The sequence below is a fragment of the Podarcis melisellensis genome (genome assembly GCF_964234715.1).
Source record: "Podarcis melisellensis genome assembly, chromosome: 18".
In the NCBI taxonomy this organism is placed as follows: Eukaryota; Metazoa; Chordata; class Lepidosauria; order Squamata; family Lacertidae; genus Podarcis; species Podarcis melisellensis.
In genome coordinates, this window is record NC_138536.1 from 10,663,220 (window position 1) to 10,684,513 (window position 21,294).

The window sequence follows — 21,294 nt, forward strand, 5'->3', positions numbered from 1 at the left end:
ACTCATATTGATACCCAGCTCTACCTCTCTTTCAAATCAGAACCAGTGAAGGGAGTGAAGGTCCTGTGTGAGAGCCTGGAGGCGGTTGGAGGATGGATGGTGGCTAATGGATTGAAGTTGAATCCTGACAAGACAGAAGAACTGTTTTGGGGGGACAGGGGGCGGACTGCTGTGGAGGATTCCCTGGTCCTGAATGGGGTAACTGTGTCCCTGAAGGATCAGGTGTGCAGCCTGGGAGTCAGTTTGGACTCACAGCTGTCCATAGAGGCGCAGGTCAATTCTGTATCCAGGGCAGCTGTCTACCAACTCCACCTGGTACGCAGGCTGAGACCCTACCTGCCCGCGGACTGTCTCGCCAGAGTGGTGCATGCTCTAGTTATCTCCCGCTTAGACTACAGCAATGCGCTCCACGCGGGGCTACCTTTGAAGGTGACTCGTAAACTACAACTAATCCAGAATGCGGCAGCTAGACTGGTGACTGGGGGCGGCCGCCGAGACCACATTACACCGGTCTTGAAAGACCTACATTGGCTCCCAGTACGTTTCCGAGCACAATTCAAAGTGCTGGTGTTGACCTTTAAAGCCCTAAACGGCCTTGGCCCAGTATACCTGAAGGAGCGTCTCCACCCCCAGCGTTCTGCCCGGACGCTGAGGTCCAGCGCCGAGGGCCTTCTGGCGGTTCCCTCATTGTGAGAAGCAAAGCTACAGGGAACCAGGCAGAGAGCCTTCTCGGTAGTGGCGCCCGCCCTGTGGAACGCCCTCCCATCAGATGTCAAAGCGATAAATAACTACCTGACATTCAGAAGACATCTTAAGGCCCAGGGAAGTTTTTAATGTGTGATATTTTAGTGTATTTTTGGTTTCTATGGAAGCCGCCCAGAGTGGCTGGGGAAACCCAGCCAGATGGGGGGGGGACAAATAATAAATTATTATTATTATATTAGTATTTAGCAGGATTTTAAGGGTACCCCCTCCCTTGCCCTTGGTGCCAAGGACCTCCCCCCAACCCCCCCAGGCCCGAGACTTACAGTTCTGGTCCGAATCTTCTATCAGTATCCTCAGCTTTTGAACGCAGAGCTGTAAAGAAATGACACACAAGTTTGTTTGTTTTTTGCAAGTGGCAGAGAGGATGACACCTTCCACCTCCCTCTGCAATCAAGGAAAGCCCTTTGCGCTCCAGCAAAATTTCAGTTGCCGCCGCGAGGGCTGGCAGGCCAAAATGGGACCGTACCTGGATGCTGGCACTGTGATTGGGCATCCCCGAGGAGAGAGAGATCAACACTGGAGGAAGGAGGGGGAGAAAAGGGAGTTTAAATCGATACGGTGCAAAACACGCAAGTCAGGAGGGGTAAACAATAATGGTGTGCTTGGCACTGCCTTTCCTTACCTGCAATCACTGTGTTCACACATTCGTAAAGCAGCGACATGGCGGAAGTGCTGAGAGGGGGGAAAGAGAGAGTTATTGCACTGTGGAAAGCTCGCACAAAAGTATTGCAACATTGCACATTCATGGAGGAGAAAGGCTATGGGTGTCCACTAGACGGCTGACCAGGTTTTACCTCTGTGTTTGGAGGCAGCGCACAACTTTAGGACCATCAAGGCAATGGCTTTTTCCACCCGCACTCCAGTCCTAGCAGCCTTCAGAAAGGAGTTGCTGCCACGAGCATTAAGTGCATGTGATGAACTAAGTGGAAGGTCGCGAGTCATGGGAGTGCACAAATTCAGCAGGGCTTAGTGTGATTTCGGCTGCTGGTTTGCTAATGCTGTTAGCATTGTTTTGCGGATTATGAGTGGTGCAGTGCTTTGCGAATCATATATTACGACTTTTTTGTTGTGGCTGTGCTGTTTAGCTCTTTTAAAAAGTTCTTTTGTTAATAGTGACTGTTTTGCTCCAACGGTTTGTGTTGCATGTGTTGTTCTATTATTTATCTTCATCGTAAGATCTCAGGGCAGGTCACAGAATAAAAATGCAGGATAAAAACATGAAAATAAGTAAAACAAAACAACAAAACAGTAATGCCCTCCCCCTTCTCACAAACACATTTAAAAGGCTGTAGAATATTAATCAGCCAAAGGCCTGGGAGAAGAGGAGCGTTTGTGCCTGGCGCCTAAAGGTGTATAATGAAGGGACCAAGCGAACCTCCCTGGGGAGAGCGTTCCACAAACAGGGAGCCACTCAGAGAAGGCCCTGTTCTCGTGAATGGGTTGTTTTATATAGGGAGAGGCAGTACAGTATTGCGGCCCTGAGCCAGTTATTGTTGTTTACTGTGAGCCACTTTGCGAAACTGACATCTTGACCGCTGGACCTGCCCTTGGTCTCGTATGCTCCCTTCACTGGAGCCTATCTTCACATGGAGGGGAAGTTCCTAACTCACCGAGGGTTTGAGACCCATCGGCTCCCCTCGCCTGGTTCAGCCGGCCAGTCAAAGCCATTTCAGGGATTGCACCCGCTGTTGCATTTCTGACAGCTTCCAGGAGCCACGGGTGAGAGCAGAGTACAGGGTGGGGACCAAAGGTGGACCTAGCACCCCAGAAGGAACATGATGTGTCCCCCACTAGAGGTGCAACCCCTCCTGTTAACACCCCGTATTCCCCAGCTTCCAATATTACAGGTCATTATTGAGCAAAACACGTACCGTATTTTTGCCGTGTATAAGACTAGGGTTTTTTCCCTTTAAAATGTCAAAAATTAGGGGGCATCTTATACATGGGACCATATCCCCCCCATTTTCTTAAATCTGAGTCCCCCAAAATAGGGGGCGTCTTATACATGGGGGCATCTTATAGACGGAAAAATATGGTATGCCACTTAAAGACTAGCTATAAAATCCACAGACATGATAAAACTAGCAAAATACAAAGGAAGAATGTAAACAGCCAAAATGTGTAATGACTACATGTCAGGATGAAACACTTTTAAGCATCATAGAATGAAGGCAGAGAACAGATGCTGTCTTGCTAAAAGATTAGAACGTGGAACAAACATGGTGCTGCCCTGGAAAAAAGAGTCAGTTCTGCAGACCAAAGCAGTGGGAACACGATGGGGCAAGGCCAGTCCTTCTAATGAAGTAGCCCCGAGTTGTGGATGAGTTTTATGTGTCCCCTTGAATCTGCCCACCAGACAGTGCAGATCTTTGCAGATCTATATTACTGGAAGCCAAACGGTTGCCATTTTGGGGACCAACACTTTTCAAACTAGCACAAGCAATCAAGCAATCAGCCTGCATGCCTGTTCAAGTTTAAATATAAGGATTTAGAAATCAATATGCCCCGTGTTTTGTCAACTGGGGTCGAACAAAAACCCTGGCTGAAGGTCAGTTCACTCTAGTTGCTTCCCCAGGTCAGCACATGGGCTGCCTGTTTCAGGAAGCGCAAAGGTGTTCTGACCGCTGGATTTGCAAGATCCACAACACAGACAACCTGCCCCAAACCATAGAGAGGTGAGTGAGGGAGAACGCAAGGGATGAAGAGCCACAACACGCTTTCCACAGAGCTAAGGAGAAAGGCCTAGAGCGACACACAAACAGAGGCAGAGCGCCCTCTTCTGGTTCCTGCTGGAAGGCGGCTATTTTAATGGGGTGGGATCATAGTGCTGATAGGGGAGGAGCCAATCTACTCTAGAGGAGTGGGGGGGGGGAGATGGGCAAGCTCCATAGGCCTGGTATCAATCGCCACCCAAATTGGCCGCATCTAAGGAGAATCCAGAAGTGGGGACCATGTGGGGATTTATGCAGCTTTGCACGCTTGTGAGAGGAATGGGATCGCCGTGAGGTGCGAGCAGCACAAAAGCAAAAACAAAACAAAAACAAAAAAACAACACCCCTTCATTGCTGCGTCAACATCCCAGGTGGCAACTCTCCCCGCTCCTCCAGGACTGCATCCTGCAGAGCAGCCCCGGGGCTGAGGTCCACCCAGTGAATATGGCGCTAGCTAGAGATACGACAACAGCACCACCACCTAATCAAGTGGTTCCCAAACTCCCTGCCCCACTTGAAAAGGGTCAAGGGGGCTTGCTGGACCGCAGAACGATTTGTCAGCTGTGCTAGATGCTGGTCTGGTCTTTAATTGCTTCTTTCACATTTGGGAACCCCTGATCTAATCCATGTTGGACGCCGTTCTGCAGGCAGCAAGTGAACAGCTCCGGGAAGCAGAGATTAGGTTTACGCAACATAGGGAATGCTGAGCCATTAAATTGTCCCTGGTATAAAACCATGTCTTGATTCCCACCTAATGCTAAACCGTGGTTTGTGCAGCTACAGTTTAGTAAAATATGGCTTGGCGTGCGTTCATGTGCTTAACTATGGAGTTTCTGCCGCCAACAAACTACAATCTGAAACCATGTTCTATTGTTGGGTTATGCACCTTGCTCTGTTTTAACTTCTAGGGCAGGGGTGGGAAACTGGATCCTTACCCCAGCACTTGTGGGCAGAGTTTGACAGGTGGGTGGGGCTGCTCAACCGCCAATCCCCTGACCTCCCAATAAAGCCAGGTGACCTTTTTTTTTCTTTTTTGCCTGTACAGGTGAGAGCTGGCAGCCACTTGCAAAGCTCCTTTCAAAGGGCTATTTCTGCAAGGAGCTGCAGAGCTCAGCAGACACTCCCTGTCAGCAGGGTCCTCAAACCTCCTTCCAGCTTGCTAAATGGTTAGATCACCTGTTTTGTGGGCAGGTCATACCAGGTTCAATCTCTTCCAGCATCTCCAAGTAGGACTGGGAGCTGTCCCCTCTGGGGAGCCTCTGCCAACCAGAGCAGGCAGATGGAGGGACTAATGGTCTGGCTTCATATATAGCAGGTTCCTGTGTCCCTCTCTCACTAGCAAGCTGGCACAGCATAACAGTTAAAGGGTTGCTAGGACCTGGGAGAGACCAGGGCTCAAATCCCCCACTCAGCCCCCAAGCTTATCTTGGGGAGCACTCACCGTCTTAGCCTAACCTACTTACAGGGTTTTTGTGAGGATAAAATGGGAAGGGATTTGAGAACCACACTGGAGAAAAAGGTGGCATAGGAATAAAATATGGTAGTTTTTTTAATAATAAAAAATTAAGCCAGGGTTTTCCCTGCCCCACACTTGAACATTCCACATGGTGCCCGGTGCAAGGTGGGTGGCTGTGGCTTGGGCAAAATGGCTTTGCGGGCCAAATTGGGGCAAAGGGGTGGGCCGCGGGACAGAGCCACAGCCCCTTCTCTAAACCACTGGGTACTCACTACTAAGGTGGGTTGCAACAGCAGCACTCTGACCATATGACATACATGGCCAACTAGAGATAGATAGATAGATAGATAGATAGATAGATAGATAGATAGATAGATGATAGATAGATAGAAAGATGATAGAAAGATAGAAAGAAAGAAGAATAAAACAATAATAAAATTATTATTATTATTATTATTATTATTATTATTATTATTAATATGCTGCCCACCTGACTGGGTTGCCGCAACCACTCTGGGTGGCTTCCAATAAATTAAACACAATAATAATAATAATAATAATAATAATAATAATAATAATAATAATAATAATAAAAAATTGGTCTCAAAACACGTCTGGGTTAAAAGGCAAGTCCGGCTCTGAAAAAGTTGAAGGCTGCTCATTCCAGACCAACCCCTGCCACCGCCATCTTCGAAGTCGGCTGGCTCTGCTCCCGTTAACACAGAATCAACGAACGGTCAGGGTTCGAGTGTCAACTGGGGACCTCGCAGGGCTTTCTCGGCCAGTAGCCCCCCACCCGACCCCACCCCTGGCCCCAACAGCTACTCAACTACAGCAGAATTAGGGTGAAGAAGAGAGGGAGGAGACCAGAGCACGGGGGTGGTGGAGTTTTGGGGGGGTGGGTTTGTGTTTGCTTTGAAGTATACATACTGTCCACTTGGGCGCATTTCTTGGAGGAGGACTAGTTTTTTATCTTTGGTGGGGCTGCCATGAACTCTACCCCCTTTGGGGAATTGGAAGAGGGCGCGCTGGCTGTTTGGGGAAAGAAAGGAGGGTTAAGTGGAACACTTCGCACGGGATCTACATGTTTAAAAAATGGATGGGGTGCTCCCTTGGCGAAGGTGGAGAGGGCGTGCTGCACTTTTTACTAGTCCCCGCCCCCCCAATGGTGACAGGAGGCTGGTTATGGGGTGAAGAGTGTCCTGGCAACCCTGTCCCAGAGGCAGAAGTGCGTGCTTGAGTGGAAACACAAAGGCAGGGGGCTGGGATTCTTGGATATCAGCAGCTGAGGCGCGAGAGGTGCTTTGCGCAAACGGCGTTAAGGACTAGCACCACCAAAGAACTGACTCACTCACCTGTGGATGAGGTTGGTGAGGGGCTCAATGAGCTTCTTCCCTAGCCTGGGTTCCAAAGGAGTGAGAGCACCAAACTGCAGGAAGAAAGGAGAGAGAATGTTTGAATGGCCGGATGACAGCAGCTATCCTGCAGGGCCTGAGGGAGCGTCTTCACCCCCATTGTTCAGCCCGGACACTCAGGTCCAGCTCCGAGGGCCTTCTAGCGGTTCCCTCACTGCAAGAAGTGAGGATGCATGAACCCAGGCAGAGGGCCTTCTTTGTAGTTGCACCCTGCTGCTAGATGTCAAGGAAATAAACAACTATCTGGCTTTTGGAAGACTTGAAGGCAGCCCTGTATAGGGATGTTTTTCATGTTTGATGCTTTACTGCGCTTGATCTTTTCAATTTGTTGGAAGCCACCCAGAGTGGCTGGGGCTATCCAGTCAGATGGGAAGCAATTAACTAACTAATCCAGCCAGCCTGCCAGCCTGGGGGGAGGTGCTTCTCCCCAGACCACACCCTCCTTGAGTTCTTTTTGCCCCGTCGGAATGCGTGAAATTGAATGTAGCCCAATTTACACTGGTGAGAGTTGTGTCCGCTTTCCCCTCTGCTTTTGACAGCCTTCTCCTCCATTAATTTTCCTGATCCCTTTTGAAAACTGAACATAGGAGCAGTCCTGCTGGATGAGGCCAAAAGGGGCCCACGTAGTCAGGCATCCTGCCCTCACAGGGGCTGAACAGATGCCCCAATGGGAAGCCTCAACAAAGCCCTGCTGCTGCTGCTCCGGCTCACGAGGAGACCCTCTCCAGAGCCTGAAGAGGATGCCCAGGTGCTCCAAACCTGTAATGCAACTGGAGTCACCTGTAAATAAATAAAATCTGGGCTGCAACAGAGTACACAGTGGTGCCCCGCAAGACGAATGCCTCGCAAGACGGAAAACTCGCTAGACGAAAGGGTTTTCCGTTTTTTGAGCTGCTTCGCAAGACGAATTTCCCTATGGGCTTGCTTTGCAAGACGAAAACGTCTTGCAAGGTGGTTTCCTTTTTCTTAACACCATTAATACAGTTGCGACTTGACTTTGAGGAGCAACTCATAGAACGCAGTGTACATAGTAGCCTTTTTTGAGGTTTTTAAAGACTTTGGTGATTTTTGAAGCTTTTCCAAAACTTCTTTTGCAGCCATTTGGTAAGTTAAGCTTTTAGAACTTTTTTGGGGGGGTTTGGATTTTGGGTTGGGGTGTTTGGAATTCAAGGACTTGGTGTTGGGAAGGGGTTTGCAAGAATCTGGAAGCTTGTGTGTGTTTTTTCTGCATTTTTATGATTTTCTGTGACCATTGGGCCACTTTGCTGTTTTTTTAAAAAAAATTCTGGATTTGAATTTCTGTGTGCTGGGTGGCTGGGGGAACAGTTGGGGAGGGGTTTGCAAGAATCTGGAAGCTTGTGTTTTTCCCCCTGCATTTTTATGATTTTCTGTGACCATTGGGCCACTCTGCTGTTTTTTAAAAAATTTCTGCGTTTGAATTTTGAAATGCTCTTTACAGTATGTGTGACTTTAAAGAGCACTTAATAAACTCTTGTTGTACCAAATTTGGCTTTGTTTGGACTTTTTTTGACCATAGGAACGCATTAATTGATTTTCAATGCATTCCTATGGGATTTCGTGCTTCGCAAGACGAAAAATTCGCTAGACGAAAAATTTCGTGGAACGAATTAATTTCGTCTTGCGAGGCACCACTGTATAGGGCAGCTTCCCTGCATGCTCCTGCTCACACTTCAGCCTCTCCCAGAATCCTTTGCAGCCTGAGTCAGACACTTCGCCGCCACCTCCCCGCACAAACCAATTAAGCAGGCTGCCTGCTGTGTCTGCTCCTTTCCTCTCTGTTTCGCATCAACTCTTCACCTCTTAAGTGACAAGAGTGTGTGTCTTCACACTACGAGCGAAGGAAGCCGCCTGTACTTGCCAGCTTGATAATTTTAATGAGGACCCAGTTGTTGGTGGACGACGTCATCAGCTTAAAAAAGAGCGGAGCAAGGGAAAGGTAGTTTTTCGGGTTGCGCCTGGCCAGCTCGCAGATGACGTTCACGGCGGCTGACTGGACACCTGGGGGAGAGGGGAGGAGCAAAGGGAAGAGGGGTCCGAGTGAGTTGTGGAACAAAACGGCTGACGGATTTAAGATACGTCTTCCCCATAAAGTTAAAGCACTAGGGTATCACTTTAAACAGACATGGCTTCCTGAAAGGAGTCATAGAATCAGAGTTGGAAGGGACCCTGTGGATCATCTGGTCCAGATCTTTGTGTTGTGGCTCCTTAGTGTGTTGGCTGCAGTGTGTAGGTATGTCGTGTGAACACTCCCTGTGCTCCTCCCGGGGCTGGACAGGGGTTGGCTTAACCTCCAGTTTGCTAGTAAAACTGATGCATGTCTGAAAAGTGTGTCACCAACATTTAAAGTTTGGAAAGCTCTGATCTAGTTCAACCTCCAGCAGCTGTCCCATACAGGGATCAAACCTGCAACCTTGGCGTTATCAGCACCATGCTCTGATCAACTGAGCTATCCTGGGGAAAGTGGTTGGTTCAGGGTGCTGGGAGTAATTAGCAGAGCCCTGTGCCCCTCGCAGGGCTACAATGCCGAGTGCTTTCAACAAGGAACTCTCCTCGCAGGGTTGTGGCAAGGAGGAAAAGGAGCAGGAACGGCTGGCTGGTTTTGCACTGGTTGTCTGGGAGCAGCTGGTGGCAATGTAAGCGCTGGTTGGGGCTGAAGGGAGCTGTGGCCCAAACAACCCGGAGAACGCCAGGTGGGCAAAGGCTGGCCTACCAAAACGGGGGACGGGATCTGGTTTGGCACAAGCAGTGAACCTAACAAAGCGCTTGGCAATGGAGGTGACTGAAAAGAAACAGGAAGCCTGATCCTTTGATTCTTCAATTGTCACCTCCACCTTTTCTCGTGTTCCCTGTATCCATCACCTGCGTTACGCCCTCCTGCATCTCAGCAAATCCCTTTTCAGTTTTATTTCACCATATTTTTCGCCCCATAGGGCGCACCGGCCCATAGGATGCACCTAGGTTTTTTTGGGGGGGGGGAATAAAGAAAAAAAAATTTCCCCCCCCAGGCGCGGGGCTGGGGCGGGGGAAACCCGAGCTTCCCCCGACCCCAGCCCCCAGAACAGGCAGCTCTCCACAAGCCTTGGGAGACCGGCGCGACTTCCCACCGGGCTCCCACACCTTGCGGATATCTGCCTGAAGCCCAAACCAGGTCGGGGAACAGCGGGATGGCGGCCTCCAAACCTCCGAGCTTGTGGGGCTGGCAGCGGGGAGAAGTGAGCTTCTCCCCGCCGCCAGCCTCCAAACCAGGTCAGGGGACAGCGGGATGGTTCCGCCTCCCCACTGTCCCCCGAGCTTGTGGGGCTGGCAGCAGGGAGAAGCGCGCTTCTCCCCACCGCCAGCCTCCAAAGCAGGTTGGGGAACCGAAGCAGCGCGCCCCAGGCTTCGAGATGCAGGCTGCTATCCGCAAGCCTTGGGAGCCTGGCCGGAACTCCCGCGGGCTCCCAAGGCTTGCGGAGAGCTTCCTGAAGCACTGGAGAGCGAGAGAGGTCAGTGCGCACCGACCCCTCTCGCTCTCCAGGCTTCAGCGAAAGCCTGCATTCGCCCCATAGGACGCACACACATTTCCCCTTCATTTTTGGAGGGGGAAAAGTGCGTCCTATAGGGCGAAAAATACGGTATGTGCCGCCACAGGGTTTTAAAATTTTATTTTAAAATTTGTGTACCGCCCTATACCTGCAGGTCTCAGGGCGGTTACAGCACAAAAACACAATATAAATACACAACATTACATGATAAAAAGAAAAACAACCCAATGAAAGCCAACCTGGAGCCACTCCCTTCCCCACCCCACCCAAAGGATCTTCTGGATCCTGTTTCATCCAGCTTACTAACCGGGATCTGGGTCTTCCAACTTCTCCTTAAGGCGGGGGAACGCAGGGCGAAGGGACTCCGGGTATTTCAAGAACACTTTGTACATGATTAACACTGCCTTCTTCCTGATGTAAGGCTTCGTGTGAGACATCTGTTGGGGAGGGCAGGGAGAGGAAGAAGGGAGAGGAGAATGAGCTCACGTTTCTTCCACAACAAGGGCATCAAGGTCTCTTCTTTTGCACCACAGCAAACCAGCAGCACTGGGAAGGGCTGTAGCTCGGCCGTAGAGCTGAGCTGAATGCAGAAGGTCCCAGGTTCAAGCCCTGACAACATCTCCAGGTAGGAATGTTAATGCCCCCTGCCTAAAAACGTAGAGAGCTTTCGCCAGCCAGCGTGGGCAATATTATTAAATCACAATACTATTAAATCAGGAGCTGGCTCCAGGCACCGGGCCCATTGGCACACCAACGCTGCATTACAAAGATGTCTGCAAACATGACCTGAAGGCTGGCAACATTAACCCCGCCATGTGGGAATCGCTTGCAGATGGCTACAGTGCCTGGAGGCAGGCAGTGAAGTGGCGCATCTATGGCAGTGACCAGAGGAGGGCTGCCCTCCTCTGCACACCTTCCAGCTTGTCAACATCCTTCTTAAACTGTGGTGCCCAGAATTGGACACCGTATTCCAAGTGTGGTCTGACTAAGGCAGAACAGAGTGGTACTATTACTTCCCTTGATACGGACATCAGACTTCTGTTGATGCAGCCTAGAATAGTGTTAGCTTTTTTGGCTGCTGCATCACATGCTTAGCTTGTGGCTGACCAAGACTCCTGGATCCTTTTCACAGGTACTGCTAGTAAGCAAAGGATGAGAGCGTAGTCCTCGCCTGCAGTTTCCAGAAACTACTATCCAAAAGCGTCTGGGGGGCAGAGCATAGCCATTGTGGTAATTGGATGTTGATGATCTTCCCCTCCGGGGATTTGTCCATCGACAGTTGCAATCAAAATTATCCAACTCCCACTGCAAATCAGGTTTATTAAAATTTACAGACTTTCAGCTGTTTGCAATGTGCAAATAAAACAATAGCAATTGAAATAGCTCAACACGATGGTTTCCCCAAATTCAGCTGAAAATGCAACTTATACTGGCTTCTCCAGTCTATCATGAATGGAATCCCTCACAACAGCACAAATACAACATGTGCTTGAGCTGGAACACATGAAATACCTGAACTGGCTGGGATTTGCTGAGTGCCAAATTTGGCTGCATGTTAGAAATATCACCAAGTCAAGAGAATGGTCCAAAAAGGTAAGAGATGAGAGCCCTTCACAAACAAGGAGTCTGTAAATTTTGATAATAAACCTGATTTGCAATGGGGGTTGAATAATTTCGATTGCAACCGTATGCTTTCGAGATGGTTCTTATGCACTCGAGGAGCAAAGCACAGAACTTAGTTGTGGGACAAGGACTTCTGAACAGCTCTTAAAATCCCAATGGCTTGGCAGAAGAAAGAGCGGACAATGCAACAATTGTAGACCAGCCGCTCCTCCCCCCAGCCCTACCCCCGTCCCAACTCACCAGGGTCATGATGTCGTTGGCCAAGTCTCTGGCCAGATCAGGAGTCACAAAGCAGGACAAACCAGTCAGTGCAACGCCGGTGTCATACTGGTTGGGGCTACTCAGGTCCTAGAATAGGAGGGGAGATGGAAAGGAGTGCCGGGGGGTGGGGAGGGGAGAGAGGTGTGGGAAGAGGAGGGAGAAGAGTCCTTAGTTGAGTTCAACCTAGAAAGACAAAGTCTTTATATCCCGCTTTTCCTCCAAGGAGCTCAAGGGGGAGAACATAGCTCTCCCCTTCCCTTTTTATCCTCACAACAGCCCAGTGCAATAGGCTAGGCTGAGTGACTGGCCCATGGTCACCCAGGCTGAGTGGGGATTCAGACCCTGGTCTCTCCCAGGCCATAACTCAATGCTCTGACCCAGTGTTTCTGAAACTTTGGCCTCCAGGTGTTTTTGGGCAACTCCCAATATCCCTAGCTAGCAGCACCATGTGGGGAGACCTGTATTCTAATGCAAGTGGTACCTTGGTTTACGAACTTAATCCATTCTGGAAGTCTGTTCTTAAACCAAAACCGTTCTTAAACCAAGGCACACTTTCCCTAATGAGGCCTCCCACCGCCGGTGCCCTTCCACCGTTCGGATTCCGTTCTTAGACCGAGGTAAAGTTCTCAAACCAAGACACTATTTCCGGTTTTGCGGAGTTTGTAAACCAAATTGTTCTTAAACTGGACTGCTCTTAAACCAAGGTACCGCTGTAGTAGCTAAAGACTGCTACTGTTAAAAAATTTTAAAGCTGTTGTTTCAAATTGTTTTTACATGTTAATTTTGATTTTTGTTATTTGCAATTTGTGGGCTGGAGGGTTGGTTAGGCGCTTTTGTTGGGGAGCGTAATTTCTGCGAGTTTGCACACATTAGTTTTAGTAATAATTTTTATTATGTATTTCGTGCTTTCATATTGTAACTTTGTGTTGTGAACTGCCCCGAGAGCTATGGGTATAGGATGGTGTAAAATTTAACCAATCAATCAAATTGAAGGGCATGACCTACATTTCTTAAGCCATAAGGAAGAAAACAGGCCGGTGGTCTAGCAGGAGGAGACACTAATAACAGGCAGCAGCTCTTCTGGAATGGCAACACTCACCTTTCGGATCTGGTTCGTCGTCAGCATGATGACGTCGGTCCCTTCGTGAAAGCACTGCGAGGCTGCCAGGTACCCGATCCTCTGCAGGGTTGGGAAAGAGGGAAAGCGAGTCAGTATCGAAGGCTGAAAGGGACTCATTGCCACTGCGGGCAAGAATGGTAAAAAAAAACATATTCTTAAAAATTGATGTAATCTGGCCCGGGACCTTCATAGACTATTCTTAATGTTATTCGTAATTTTTATTTTAATGTTATCCTTCATTACTTTAATTTTATGTGTGTAATGCGAACGTTGCTATGTTTGGTTTTAATAAATAATTTTATAATTTCAAGCTTTCAAGGTGTCTTGTTTACAACGTCTTCCTTCGCTATGTTGTAGGGGGTAGGTAGAAATATAAAGGTAAGGGTACCAACAGGTCCAGTCGTGACCGACTCTGGGGTTGCGCGCTCATCTCGCTCAAGAGGCCGGGAGCCAGTGCTTGTCCGAAGACAGCTTCCGGGTCACGTGGCCAGCGTGACTAAGCCGCAGCTGGCGAGCCAGTACCAGCGCAGCACACGGAAACGCAGTTTACCTTCCCACTAGAGAGCGGTCCCTATTTATCTACTTGCACTTTGGGGTGCTTTCGAACTGCTAGGTAGGCAGGAGCTGGGACCGAATGACGGGAGCTCACCCCGTCGCGCGGGGATTCGAACCGCCGACCTTTCGATCAGCAAGTCCTAGGCATTGTGGTTTAACCTACAGCGCCACCCGCGGTCCCAGGTAGAAATATAGGTGCATCAAAAAATTTTATCTGTAGGTGCATCAAATATTTTTATCTGTAATCAAAAAATTTGTCACTGCATCTTTCTCTTTGTTTGCTTAAAGGCAGTAGGTTTCCAGAGGGGCACTGAGTATTTTTTTCATTTTCTGAATGAATTTGGCAGGCCAAATATGTTTGGGAACCTCTATTTTAGAGGAAATATGTTTCCTTGGCAGCTGCCAGGAACCCCCTAGAGCCTTTCCCCCTGGCAGCCCAGGTTCCCACGCAGGCCACTTACTTTGAAGGTGTACTTTGAGGCGCTCATGACTTCGATGATGTTGAAGGCTGCCCAGCTGATGTCGTAGCCCAGCATTTGCAACTGTGAGGGGAGGCCAGAGTGTGAGTCTTGGGACAGCAAGGATGGGACATTATAATGATTAGCAGGAGAAAAGGCATCTTGCCTTTTTATGTGGCACCCAAGATGCTTTTGCCCTCGGCCAAAAGTAGTTGATGGTACATGATCACAGGATCGTAGAACTGTAGAGTTGGAAGGGACCCCAAGGGTCATCTAGTCCAACCCCCTGCAATGCAGGAATCTTCCCTTGGGGGTTTCCTCCCACCAATCCTCTGTGTCTAACCGCCTATGGAGAGCCAGATGGAGAGGGCTGGAGGGCCCATATTCAGTCTGTGCGCACACAGGCCAGAAGTTTCTTACACCTGCCCAATTTGATACCCCTGCCAAGCTCAATGCCACGCCCAAGGGATACAGAGAGATAAATAAAAAACTTGACAATTCTGTATGTAGTTTATGCAAATTCATTAATAACGTGCAGCATTTCAACAATCTCGAATACATGAAATCTTAATCACCGTATTTACTCAAGTCTAACGCGCCATCGAATCTAATGCACACCTTAATTTTCACAGCGTAGTTTGGCCAAAAAAAGGTGAGCATTAGATTTGAGTAAATAGGGCAATACATACAGTGACAAAATGAAAATGACAAGTGCAACAATGAGATACCCGAATTTCGATCTGTTTCATGGTCGGACTGAAAAGGAACTCTTAAGTTATATATAACATGATTGTAATAACTTCATTCAATGCAAACCTCATACAACGTCATTTTTATTTTGGCATTGTATATACTAAGACTTTAAGAGTTGTCAAGTTTGACACCACCTCACATTCCATGGAAGTAACACTGATACAGGAACACAATGTATGTTCCGCAGCTGGAGGCAGCAGATACCACTTGCTGGAGGGGAAAGTGCTGCTGTGTCCAGATCCTGCTTGTGACCATTTGGTCGGCTTCTCTTGAAAACCAGAAGGGCCACTGGCCTGATCCAACTGGGAAATCCTTAAGTTCTTCTGTTTACTCCCCACCTCTACTATGGGGAGACAGAATTACCGTATTTTTTGCTCTATAAGACTCACTTTTTCCCTCCTAAAAAGTAAGGGGAAATGTGTGTGCGTCTTATGGAGCGAATGCAGGCTGCGCAGCTATCCCAGAAGCCAGAACAGCAAGAGGGATCGATGCTTTCACTGCGCAACGATCCCTCTTGCTGTTCTGGCTTCTGAGATTCAGAATATTTTTTTTCTTGTTTTCCTCCTCCAAAAACCAGGTGCGTCTTGTGGTTTGGGGCGTCTTATAAAGCGAAAAATACGGTATAGGATGCAGTCGGAAACAAAGAGGGCCACCTCGCCTTGGGAGGCTCCTCGCGGAACAGGCTCACTTGCCTGCCCCGCAGGCCGCATGGCAGAAACCTGACCCACAGGTGAGGGAGACACTTACATAGGTGAGCTTGCAGACGGCATTGGCTTTCACGGCAATGTTATCCTGCTTCAGTTCCTGCTTGATCTCATCGATGCACTGAGAGATGTACTTTGCCTGGAGGGATGGAGAGGAAGGAGTTGTGGGTGAAGGAAGTCACTGGAAATCTCCTCCTCGGGCAAGATTGTCCCCAAAGATCCAGTACCCAGCACACATTTTGTTCTTAGGCACAGAAGGTTGGCCTCCCCAAGCGCGCATGACAAACAAAGGATGCTGCCTTATGCCAAACTGGTCAATCTAGCATAGTACTGTCTGCACTGACTGGCAGCAGCTATCCCGGGCTTCAAGAGGACACACCTAGCTCTACCTGGAGCTGGAGATAGGCAGGTCGCACCGCTGACATGATATAAATATTAGGCACCCCTCCCCTTTGTGGGCCACTAGCAGCTCTGGATGCAAAAGGCAATTAACGTTCCCTCTCCAAAGGTGTTGCACAGTTACTGATTTAGACTTCGTTAATTAAGCTTGCTAAAAGCCAGCTTCGCATGTTAAAGCAAAGTGCGATTTGGGAGGGGAGGGAATGGGAGACAGAAGAGAAGCGGAAATAATTTAGGAAGGGAGTCAAAATATCGCCCTCTGTGTATATGAATCCTGCCATGATGCTGAAGCCTGTACCTCAAGGGGAGGTTTTGTGGGGTCCTGATTTCATCATCATCATTTTATTACTTGTACCCTGCCCACCCGACTGTTGGAAGCCCTACCCTGGGCGGCTTCCAACATGTATAAAAACATACTAAAACATCAAACATTGAAAAAACTTCCCTATACAGGGCTGCCTTCTGATGTCTTCTAAAAGTCAGATACAGTCGTACCTTGGTTGTCGAACAGAAACTGTCCCAGAAGTTTGTTTGACTTCTGAAAATGTTTGACAACCAAGGCACGGCTTCTGATTGGCTGCAGGAGGTTCCTGCACTCAAATCGAAAGCTGCGTAAGCTGCGTTGGACGCTTGGCTTCCAAAAAACTCACTTCCGGGTTTGCGACGTTCAGGAGCCAAAATGGAAGAGTACCAAGGTGTTTGACAACTAAGTTATGACTGTAGTTATTTTTTTCCTTGACATCTGATGGGAGGGCGTTCCACAGGGCGGGCGCCACCACCGAGAAGGCCCTCTGTCTGGTTTCTTGTAATCTCACTTCTCGCAGGGAGGGAACCACCATAAGACCCTCAGAGGAGGACCTCAGTGTCTGGGCAGAACGATGGGGTGGAGATACTCCTTCAGGCCCAGGCTGTTTAGGGTTTTAAAGGTCAGCACCAACACTTTAAATTGTGCTTGGAAATGTACCGGGAGCCAATGCAGGTCTTTCAGGACCAGTGTTATATTGTCCCAGCGGCCACTCCCAGTCCCCAGTCTAGCTGTCACACTCTGCATTAGTTGTAGTTTCTGAGTCACCTTCAAAGGCAGCCCCACACAGAGAACATTGCAGTAGTCCAAGCGGGAAACAACCAGGACATCATGTGAATGTGGGCTCCATATGCTTCTGGTGTCCTCAATTTCTTTTTCCCTTGATTAAAAAAACCCAAGCTTGACCTCATTTGCATGACCAACACTACTAAAAGTGGGCGGGGCAACTGATGTAAATTCTATCTGTGTGCTTTTGTCCAGTTTCGTAACACACACACACACACACGTTCTTTATCCTTCATCCAGTCAATCAAGAAGCATCATCAGATTTCAATGAAACATCCCAGCCGGGGATGGGGGTGTGGATCTGGGGCAGGGGTCTGCAACCTTTAAGACAAAAAGAGCCACTTGGACCCATTTCCGAAGAAAAAAAACTGGGAGCCGCAAAACTCGTCATCATAAAAATAACTTTTTTGTCATTTTTTTATTATTTCTTTGTTTGACCCCTCAGAATTACTCCTCCTCATTGAAATAAACGTTAAATTAATAAGTTACATTTTTTGTGTGTGTGTTCTTCACTCCCCTTCAAAACAGTGACCAGCATACATGCCCCCTTTCAATGTAGCGGGCGGGCGGGAAGGTGACGTCGGGACGGTGCGTGACTAACGCATGCACCGCCCCCATGCGACGTCACAGCCAGTACAGCACCCGCCACAGTGGGGAGTGTCGGGGCGCACAATGCGCCTCCTCCCCTCGCTAGTATCCGCCCCGGAGCCGCGGCAAAGGTGTAAAAGAGCCACATGCGGCTCCGGAGCCGTGGGTTGCAGACCCCTGATCTGGGGTGTAAACGAACAGCCCGTGAAATGGATGACCTAGGCACAGTTCTGAGGGCTAGTCAGAAAGGCATTCTACAGTAATCTCCCATCTCTGCAGCTTTTAATAAACAATGCCAGATGATTGGTTTCTCTTGTCTTCAGCAGTTACCAAATCTTTAACCTGGCACATTTTTGTCCCTAGGTACCTTGGGTGATGGGACACATCCCACTCTGCTCCCCACAAGTGAGCAGTGGGGCCTGGGAAACTAGATACATGCCTGATGGATTCCATGACATCTGTCTTTTCCTGCCGCGACATGGCCATCAAATATTTAGTGCAAGTTAACAATGTGTTCAGAGATCCATTGCACAGCCGACAAGCGATTGGGGGGGCAGGGGGGAGAGAATAATTCAGCTCTGACTTATGGGACCCTGACAGCTCACCTGAAGACTTATCACCTTAGTTGCATCTTAACTGGATTTCTGCTCCATTATCCAGACTTTTTTATTATTTTGCATAAAGCAGTAGGCCAATCTGTTGCTGCTTTTGGTATCTGTTACCTGACCACAGGGCCACGGTGGCCACTTGGGCTGATGGGAGTTGGGGGACTGCCTTGCCACACAGAGGGCAGTGAGATTAACTAATTTGAACCATCTTCTGTGCCCCTGCGTGCTCTACTCGCCAACCATCTTGCCATTAACCACATCCACCTTCCAGAGCTTCCCCAACTACAAAGCTCATTTTTCACCTTCCGAAGCCACATTTCTTCAGGCAAATCCAGAGTTATGATGTGGCACTACAAATCCTCCCAAGGGGGGGTTGCTCGATGCACAGCCTTACGCTTTAATGTATATAAAGAGAGAAGCAAACTCTGTTGCATGGCTGCTGCTTTGAATGCAAAACCCTGAAACCAGTTGCTCCCACACGTTATGCCATGTGGAATTGGATTCCCCCCCCAAAAAAAACCCCCTGAGGCTGCCTGCTGCACTTCTGTATGATTTACTGGTCTGGCCATACAGCCTCCCTGGGGCTGGGGCAGGTAACTCCTGCTCTGTCTCTGATTCAAACAAGATCTCTTCCCATGCAGAGATTAAGAAGCTGTCAAGTGAGAATGCTGTTTCCTACAGAGAATCAGTGGGTGGGCATCTCTGATTGTAGGCAGTATATTATATCAGTGCCCCACCCCTAGACATGGATTGAATACAAGCCCCACAGCCAACGGTCAAGGGTGATGGGCGTTGGGAACTGGCAGCATCTAGAGGGCGTGAGGTCAACTCCTGCTTCAGTCCTTCTGGGTGTAAGGTGGCCAAACTGAAATGGGAAATGCAGAAAAGAAGGGGGGAGCGTGTTTCTGTGGATCATAGCAGCTTTATTTATACCAGGTTCATCTAGCTCATAATTCTCTATTCTGACCAGCAGCAGCTCTCCAGGGACTCAGGCAGCAGACCATTTTTTACCCTGCTGACCTCAACTGAAGCTGTTGGGGGTCTGAGTCTCAGATGCGCCATGTTCAGAGTATGTGCTCTTTTCCCAGAATTCTGAAATATGTTGGCTTAACATGGGGGCTCTCTACCTTTCCCTTGACATTTAGCAACTCCTTGAAGGCGTCTGACCTCAGTGCTGCTTGCCTCAAGCAGCCGTTTTCAATAATGGCCTCGCCTGGCTCCCACGATAGGACAAAACCCTGTGACTGGGAGCATGTTGGGCTTGTGTTAAATCTTTGCAAGGAGAGGCTGCTAAAGGAGCTCCGTGGGTGTGGACAGGAGGCAGATCTCAAGCCGGCTAGCGGAGGAGCATAAACCACAAAATGGAGCAAGAACATTTTAGAGGCTACCAGGCCACCTCCTGCCAGCACTTTCAACAGGAATCAGAGACAGGGAAGTCTATTCTTGCTCTTTGCACAGGGCGCGGTCGACGGCCCTCTTTAAACTTCTGTCCTAATTGCAATGAGTGGATTGTGGGTATCTGGACTGTCCCTGGATCAAGTGACTTTCCTTTTTTCAAGTTCTCAAAGCTCTTAACTGAACTCAAGGTTGTCCTCTGAACTAGCCAGATATTTAGCTGAGAATCAATCACATTCAGTCCGTCATTTGAAAAATAAGACTTTAGAGCCATCTTGCTCTCAAATGGCAACTAGACATTCCGTTTTGGCGACTGTAACCTTGGTTTAAGGAGCTGTTTGGCTCGCGTTGCTTGGTCCCTGCTCCTGCCAACCTAGCAGTTCGAAAGCATGCAGTGCAAGTAGATAAATAGGCACCACTCTGGTGGGAAGGTAAATGGCGTTTCCGTGCGCTGCTCTGGTTCACCAGACGCGGCTTAGTTATGCTGGCCACATGACCCGGAAGCTGTACGCCGGCTCCCTCAGCCAGTAAAGCGAGATGAGCGCCGCAACCCCACAGTTGTCCGTGACTGGACCTAACAGTCAGGGGTCTCTTTACCTTTAGGCATCTAGCTTATATATTGGGAGTTTCTAATACTGACCACAACCCAAGATGGTTGGCAGTGAAGGCTAGATGCACCGAAGGCATTTAGTGCTGTGATGACCACCATGACCCCAAAGGAACACAACCCTACATAGAATCATAAGTGTGTTGGAAGGACCTCCAAGGGTCATCATGTCCAGCCCCCTGCAATGCAGGAATCACAACCCTGATGGACAGGCATCCAACCACCCTCTGTTTAAAGCCTCCAATGAAGGGGAGTCCACTTTCCAAGGGAGTGCATGCCACTGCCAAACAGCTCTTACTGCCAGAAAGTGTTTCCTAGCATTGAATTGGAATCTCCACTGGTTCAGGCAAGCTAGACATACACTTCAAGGGAAGACTGCACTGGACAGTCATCCCTGCCATGGGGGAATAATGTATAGCCATTTTCATAATGCTATGTCTCTGCAGCTATAAGAGGTTTCACATAAGGTACACTTTGTGATTGGTCAGTCCTAGAGGGGGCCTCCAACACAGCTCATTCTGCAGCTTCAAACTGCCAGAGTCAAGCTTATTTTTACCCCCAGGAGGCTAGCTTCTGCATCCAGAACCCACTTGTCCCATTGGCCAGCACAGCAAAGTCCTTCCTGGCGTTTCTGCTATGAAACTGAGCCAGCGGCTGCTCTTCATTGGCAGGAATTTGGGAGATGGGGGGGTGGGGAGAGGAGCAACAAACCATTTCAGGAGGCTTCCCAATGGACTAGGAGTGACGTGTCCAGAAGTTAAAAGCTCACAAGAGAGCAGGCCTTCTGCTATCTGCCACTGGGAACCAATCCTTCGGTCAACACGAACACTTTTATTTTTTTTTTAAAAAAGGAGGGGATGACTAATTTCCTGAGCAGAAGCACTCGGGTGGCTCAGCACCGTGAGAAGTGCCATATCATCCCTGGAGTCATTAAAAGCGCTCCCCAAACAGACACCTCACCCTCTCGCCAGGCTCCCAATATTGTTGATTTTTTAACACCAGCAGATTGCTTTGCCCACATGCAAGCAGAGGCAACGATGCATGTCCTTTTGTAGGTGCTGCTTTTCCCGATTTCACTCTGAAACTCCCCCCCCCCATGAGCAGTGTTAGAAACACAGATATATGTATAAGCTAGGTACCAAATGGCTCCTTAGACCAGGGTTACAGTCGCCAGAACTGAATGCCTAGTTGCCACTTTGGTGCCAGAAGTTGTGTATATGACTTTTTGGTTCCTGCTTCAT

At 48.9% G+C, this 21,294-nt stretch overlaps 1 protein-coding gene across 3 annotated transcripts in view; it reads right to left on the reverse strand.

The window, feature by feature from the left end:
- AP3D1 (adaptor related protein complex 3 subunit delta 1) overlaps positions 1-21,294 on the reverse strand; it is a 50,719-nt gene that overhangs the window by 24,872 nt on the left and 4,553 nt on the right. For all 3 annotated transcript variants that reach the window (XM_081895399.1, XM_081895398.1, XM_081895397.1), the window contains exons 2-11: positions 15,410-15,505; positions 13,913-13,993; positions 12,876-12,956; positions 11,756-11,863; positions 10,200-10,329; positions 8,227-8,366; positions 6,288-6,361; positions 1,388-1,437; positions 1,232-1,281; positions 1,029-1,077 (exon numbers count right to left, since the gene is read on the reverse strand). In XM_081895399.1, coding sequence (XP_081751525.1) covers positions 1,029-1,077; positions 1,232-1,281; positions 1,388-1,437; positions 6,288-6,361; positions 8,227-8,366; positions 10,200-10,329; positions 11,756-11,863; positions 12,876-12,956; positions 13,913-13,993; positions 15,410-15,505 — 859 coding nt within the window. The remainder of the gene's footprint in view (positions 1-1,028; positions 1,078-1,231; positions 1,282-1,387; positions 1,438-6,287; positions 6,362-8,226; positions 8,367-10,199; positions 10,330-11,755; positions 11,864-12,875; positions 12,957-13,912; positions 13,994-15,409; positions 15,506-21,294) is intronic.